At 40.4% G+C, this 6825-nt stretch overlaps 1 protein-coding gene across 1 annotated transcript in view; it reads left to right on the top strand.

Moving 5' to 3' along the window:
• Positions 1-2494: 2494 nt before the first annotated feature.
• Positions 2495-6825, top strand: part of LOC131289821 (uncharacterized) — a 41693-nt gene continuing 37362 nt past the window's right edge. The window contains exon 1 of the mRNA XM_058319154.1: positions 2495-2644. Within this exon, the coding sequence (XP_058175137.1) occupies positions 2495-2644 (150 nt within the window). The remainder of the gene's footprint in view (positions 2645-6825) is intronic.

Raw genomic sequence — 6825 nt, 5'->3', positions numbered from 1 at the left:
GCACCATCGCATCGCGTCGCAGGTGTCAGGCGGCAATCGACCAATGTTGATTTTTCCACAGGATTGCGACCCGATGGAGGCGCCTGGTGCGGTGTGGCCTTTTTTGCTCTGCACAGGTGAGGGTAACAGATGTGGGTGCGTGTGAGTGTGTGGGTGAAAAGTCTCACGGTACATGAATTTATGCGTCATGATAGCACATGGGAGCGTGTAGGATGTCAAGCGGCGCTCGGGAAAGATCAAGGATTACCCTGGTTTAGCATGTGTGATATATTGACTTTTAATGCCGCGATCGTGCGAAAAAAGGATATGTTATAGTTTCATGTTATCTACATACTGATCAAAAGCACTTGTCGCTTACGTAAAATAAGTGTTTGGTGTACCGAAACGCTATTGGAAACCATGTACAGCGGTTAAAATATAGCATAACGGTTTTAACTAACAATCGTATAACTAATATCTTAACTCACACGAAAAATCGAGTTATATACCTCATATCTTGTTTTAAATAGTTCCAGAAAATATAATTTGGAATATATTTTGCTAAATACTTTTTTCGGTAATAAGTAAAATATCAGCTATTTTAATTAAGAATTTAATGAAATTTGTTATTCTGTTCTTAACTTTTCAACTTACAACTCGGTTGATTTTTGAAAACATGAGTATGATAGTAAAACAAAAATAAGATTGACTTTGTTTTCTAATCCCACTGCGAAATTAATCATTTTTAACCTGCCCAGTACATGCACTTTATCAATAAAATCACGTTTATATTTTCTTTATTTGTTTCGTGCTGTTTTAACAAATTCTATGATGAAGATCAAGCTGTTTATTACTCATAAAATTCAATTCTATGATGAAGATCAAGCTGTTTTTTTCTGAACAAATTATAATATAACACACATTTGATAAAGTTCCGTAGGCCAGTTACCAGAATGAAAAACGAATCGGTCTGTTGTTTTTCTAAAGCAAAGCTTTACGTTGGGTAATACAAACATTTGTCATTGGTGACTTCTCTTCTTTTGTCGCAATTGCGTTTTCTGCTACCGAGAACAACCAAATGTTGTGGCTTAACATGGGTTACTTCGATTTTATTGAATCCTTTGCTGTATCGGTCTTAGTTCTCACTAAAATGAAACATGCTATCGTACCATGGGATTCGATTGATACATTACAGTACCATTACCAGCAACATCGAAAGACCCTCAATCGTAGCGGTTAGCATAAATTCTACCAAAAACCAGTACGATAACTTTTTGATGATGTGGTTGTGGTGCGAAGGGACGGTTGGAACGCCATAAATACGCATCTCGCTGCGTACACGCGATTGTTTGCGATCGTTTGTAGATAAGACACTCCACGAAACAGCGGGAAACGACTCGACATTCAGCAACCTACCGGGAATAAACCCACCGGCCTGTTTTTCTTTGCATTTATTTCCCCCCCTCCAATGTCCAGGGAGTGAAGCGTCCAGCAACCAATTCCGATGTTCTGGTTAATGTGACCCCTGAGGGTCGTGATTTTACGATTTATGCTGGAGGACTTTTGGAAAACGTACGCAGTGCTTTTGCGTACTCATGTTTTCCTTCCCAGCAGTTGCCCAAAAACACCCGCGGAGGGGTTTCCAGTTTTCGTCGTTCGTACCATGGGAGTTACTATAGTAAAGGTACGCGGAAACAGTTGTGTTTTGCAAGTGGGAAGGTTGTATCGATGATTTTCGGTCGTTGGTATTCACATGTGATCGATAAAATGATAAAACAGTGTCTTAAAAGCACTCTCGTACTAATAGAATGAGTTCCTTTTTATAACAAGAAGACCACAATCTTTAAGCGTATACCTAATTTTTTACCAGTAATAAACAATAAAATATATTTATAGTACATGGAAAAAGTTTATCACAGCTAAAGTAATATTTTGATGATTATTCTTGAGGAGATACTTTACTCTTTTCAATTTGATGGCTCAAGTTGAATGCTTTTTTTATTTTGTTCTTATGTTTACTGTATTAATAAATGTGTACTGTTTGCAGCACGATATTCCATAGGTATAAATGTGTTAAAAAGAATTTAAATAACAAGAATTAAATTTAGTCCCCGGTGCTACATCAGTGCGTGAATCGGTGGGTAAAAATTGTGAAAACAAATCAAGAAATCGGAAAAAATTCTCATATGTGCGTGTGTGTATGTTGTATAACCGTTTAAAGATGATGATGCTTTAGCAGATCGTGTAAGCATCATTCCGTTTGGGAAAAAGTCGAATGTGTGAATCATGATCGGTCCTGACGATAAATCAGGACTGTTAATAGAATCCAGTGCTTCCGGAGTGTATGTGCGTCTTGGAAACGAATAAAACCAATACCTCAGTCGCACAGCCGTTACGCAGCAGATAGGGTACTGACCCGACCCGGTGAATTTGGCTATACGTTTGGGTCAAACAACAGACAGCGAAACATCCGGGACGTCCGAGGACGATACGGCTACATTTCCATTTAGTAGACATGCCGTTTGGCCGGAAGTCACCCCTGGAGGCCCTGACAATGCCGGGCGCCCTTATTGCCCACAAGTACAGCCAGTTCCGGCAGCGTCGTCGGGAGGCCGCGAATCGGCGCGTGACGGAACGGGAGTTGTCGGCGCTGCACACGAAAATCGTAAGTACTACTTTGGTTTTGTTTTCATATGACGCTCTTTTCCAGGAAAGTTTTCGAACCGGAAAAATATTTACAACTATTTACAACTATTGGGAAACTTATAAAGATAGTTGTACTATTCTTTGGGTGTTCAGTTACTAACATACCTACTATTGATGAAAAGCAAAACACAAATTTCAGTAAAACTGCTAATGTGTTTGTAAGTTAACAAATTTTAAGCAAAGACTGGGTCTTTTTAGGCATGTAAATGTGGAACTTTCGGTAGCACTTATATATTCCAAACGGAGTTTTACTTTCTGGCTATTGAGTGTTGTTGGATAGTTGAAGCGTTACATCTCGTTACACTCCGTTACAAGTACAAATATTAATGCTTCATGCTGACTTCAATTTATAAGACTTTCATGCAGTGATAAAGTTGTTAAAAGTATGCTGGTGATATAGTAAAGTTTTTTGAAAAATGGAAGGAATCAGTTGTTGCAGGATAAATAAGTTTTACCCTTTCCCTACCAACTTTCCACTTTCCCCTTCCAACGCGGACCAGTTTGATCAGATTGACGCTTGTTGATAAATCAATTTCTCACTCACGTCGCTTACAGCTATCGGGTTTGAGTAAGAAAAGATAACCCGACCACAGGCAATGATGGTGCCGCTGGATCCGGAATCGAATTCCCAGAAGCCATTCAAAACGACTGCTCCGTGGTCGCATCGGGTCGGACGGGAAGTGTAAAAATAGTTTCCACCCTCGCACTTCCTGTGAAGCCCGCTGTAACGTGAGAAGCCTGAGAGAAAAAACTAGTGCGAACTCTTTTGCGGGGGGAAAAATGCAAAGGTGTGGCGTCAAGGAGGTTGGAAAACAGCTTTCGATCAACTCGCCCTCAAGAGAGAGAGACGGAGAGATTCAGCCTCGATATAAACACGACGCACTGCTTCCCACGCCGTCAACGGTGAACGCTTGGAGTGATCCATTTTCCACGGGAGCAAATCATTACGCTGCTCACCAATCGCCCACCCATCCAACCGGAGTGGGGTTGGGAAATTGTGTGTGTGTGTGTTTGTGTGTTTGGTTCGTTTTGCTCGATAGCGAAGCAAGTTCTGCATCGGATAACATCCGCCCTCGGTCGCATAAAAGCAACAACAAGCCGCGCGGAGGAGGACTGTTTGATGGACGGCTTACGGGTTGGATAACGGCTGGTTCGAGGGAAAAATCACGTTGGGTAAATATTTGCCATTTGTATACATCGGCTCACCCTCCCAAGGGTGGGAAAAAATGTGTGGGTTTGCTCGGAAAATGCTGCCCGGGCGTTGAGGAGGAAGCGCGCACAAAGGATTTGTTGGATAGTTTCGGACTGGGACTTTGCATGTACTGTGGACAAGTTTTTTCTTTTTGCATTTGGAGTTCCACTCTTCACCCCCTGTGATCCTAATCCGTGAACAATAACACAGTGATGATGTGTGACAAAAGTGAATTATTACTCCCGCAGGATATTATTATATTTTCAGATGATTGGGGAAAAACCAAAATGATGATAACCCTTTATGCTTTTGAAAAAAAAACCTAAAACATTTGTATTCCTCTTGCGTATTGAGGAATGTTGTTTGTCCTGGACTGTTTTTCTTTGAAAGACCTTCTATCTAATCATTTATTTCATTTCACTATTTGTTTTATTTATATATTTTGAATAAAATTAGATTACTTTTAAGATTTTATTTTTTCGTTTTCTAGTCGATCCGTGCATTGACATATTCTTTTACACAATCACAAGTGTAAAAGTCCATCCCGTTTTATTTAGTTATATTTTTATTTACTTTCAATGCGATCAACGTGTGCACACAATCCAGTTGGTAGCACACTGAAACAAACCAGTGTGGGTGTTCAATATTTGGTGCAAAAATCTCACCACGAAAATGGCTCCGGAAAGTCTGCGACAATCAGTCTCTGCCAGTCCGAAAAGCTTGGATCCCAAAGTGGCGCATATGTGTACGAGATTCGATCGGTTTGACGTTCGGTTGATACCTACACAAGTGTTCTCTCACGGTACATCTTTGCCCTTTGGGAGCGGCATGTGCGTAGCTTCAGGCCACCACGTGACAGTAGTATCCGTTGTGGGAGTAAAAGTTCACTAGCACTTTATGGAAGAAAGGGAGTTGGTGTGGATGCCATTTGCTAAAAATAGTCCCGTACTGACGAGCGCAGGATCATCCTAGTTGCTACCGGGGCAAATAGTTCCTCATGTCTGGCATCTGGAGAACTATTTGATGATATACTTTAGAGTCTGTCCCTGATTGGGGCTCTTGTTGCGTTCGACGTATTCAAATGGATTGTCTACTTTGTCAACTTGCGTCGTCCAGAGAATGGACTATTTTGCAATAGCTCCGAAAAATGATGCCTTTCATCATTTCCAACTATTCAAACCTACCGGCACGGGAAAAGTTTGCCATCACCATCTCTACTTTATTGTGAAGAAGCAGCAAATGTCTATCCTTTCTAGAGGAATGATAACCAACGAGTCTTTGAGGAGCAGTTCCACGATTCAGGCTATTACTTCTGTCGTTTATCCTAATGAGGCAGTTTGTCTTTCTCCCCCAACGGTTTGGACCGTTCTCCCACATTTACTTGTAGACGGAAGGTTGCGTTGAGTAAATGGAGAAAAGAGAACTGCTCCTGTTCTAAAAAAAGGCATCGGATCATGTGACTGAATGTAGAATGGCAGGAAGATAACATTTGTCTACCAAAACGGTCTACATGGCGGGTAGTAAAAATCGATTTTCATTTCACCGTATTTGAATCCATTTTATGAGATGAGATATATTCAGATTGTAAGGTGTTTAGGTTAAATGAATGATCTTTCAAAAAGACATAATAAGTTTGTTAAAAATTAGGTCAAATATGTACAAAATAAAATAACTTGCTTATTGCTTCATTTCTTCTCGTGGCTTAACTACATCCAATCATTATTCATTCCAACAAAGAAACCATCAAAACATGTGAAAAATAATATGTTAATTAACAAATATCTAGAGGATGCTGTAGAGAAAAGCGACTCGTTGAAACTGAAAATAAAATCTCAGCACATCCACAAGAAGCGAATCTCACGATGGCACGACAACGATGGCCTTGGGCGCGATTGAAAATTATTTGTCATTTGTTGTCACGCCTGACGCTTGACTTCGCACTTCTTTTGCCCGGTCTATCGCGCGCTTTCGAGAGGCCTCGGGAAATGCTCCACTATTATCCCATGGAAAGCTTAAAAATGTGCAAACGAGTGACGCCCGTGGTTCTCCCTTTTCCTGCTGCAGGGGAACACAACTCTTTTTCGAGGCAGAGAAAAGCGTCGAAAAACAATCACATCACTTGTCAGGGGCGAAACACAAAAACGGGATAGAGACAAATAAGAAAGTGGGAAGGAAAAGTTGTGCCATCGAGCTTTTCAACCCGGTCGTCGGGTGCGGGAAAAAAACAAAAAGGCACAAGTTAGCGTCAAGAACGTCAGCAATAAAAGCAAAACAGTGTCGGTGTAATAATCGTTGCCTACCCGTTCCGTTCGTTTGCCACCGGGACGCATACATTTACGGATGCAGCAAATAAACCCGTCCGCTAACTCTGGACGAACTCTGGATGATGTTGTGGCGTACTTGGCTGAATTCGCAGTGCTTTGGAGCGGGTGTCTTTTCCGATGCTTTTGCCTTTCCGAATCCATATCCCACGCTGTTTGTCTCTACCCACAATTTGTCCTTAAATCGAAAACCGTTATCGTGCTGGTGTAACTGTCACAATGACACTCAAGCTGTTATGTTTCCAATTTGCATTTGTTATTGAGCTATGTTTTTTAATCTTTTCACCATAATACCCTGCTGAGTTATTATACTTACTCTCTCTCGCTTCTCTTTAATTTTTTTAAAAACAATCATGTTGCAAAATGATGTCATAGGTTTAAATTATTTTTCTAAAATATGTGGTGACATAGAAATAACAAAACCAAAGCTAAACTAGTCGGTTGTAAATTCAAATCAAAACTGTTCAATTTACGGAAAAAAAAATCAGAACATATTAATAACTTCCAGCAATCAAGAGTAAAAAACTACTTTGTGGTTGATAAAATAAAGTGTGGTTCGCCACTTCGCGTTATCTCGATATTAGAACGTTACAAAAAGTAGTATAATTTATTCTTAAAAATCGTTAG

Source organism: Anopheles ziemanni, chromosome 3 (genome assembly GCF_943734765.1).
Source record: "Anopheles ziemanni chromosome 3, idAnoZiCoDA_A2_x.2, whole genome shotgun sequence".
Lineage (NCBI taxonomy): Eukaryota > Metazoa > Arthropoda > Insecta > Diptera > Culicidae > Anopheles > Anopheles ziemanni.
The sequence above is the reverse complement of the archived record's forward strand: the minus strand, read 5'-3'. Positions and strand labels throughout refer to the sequence as shown.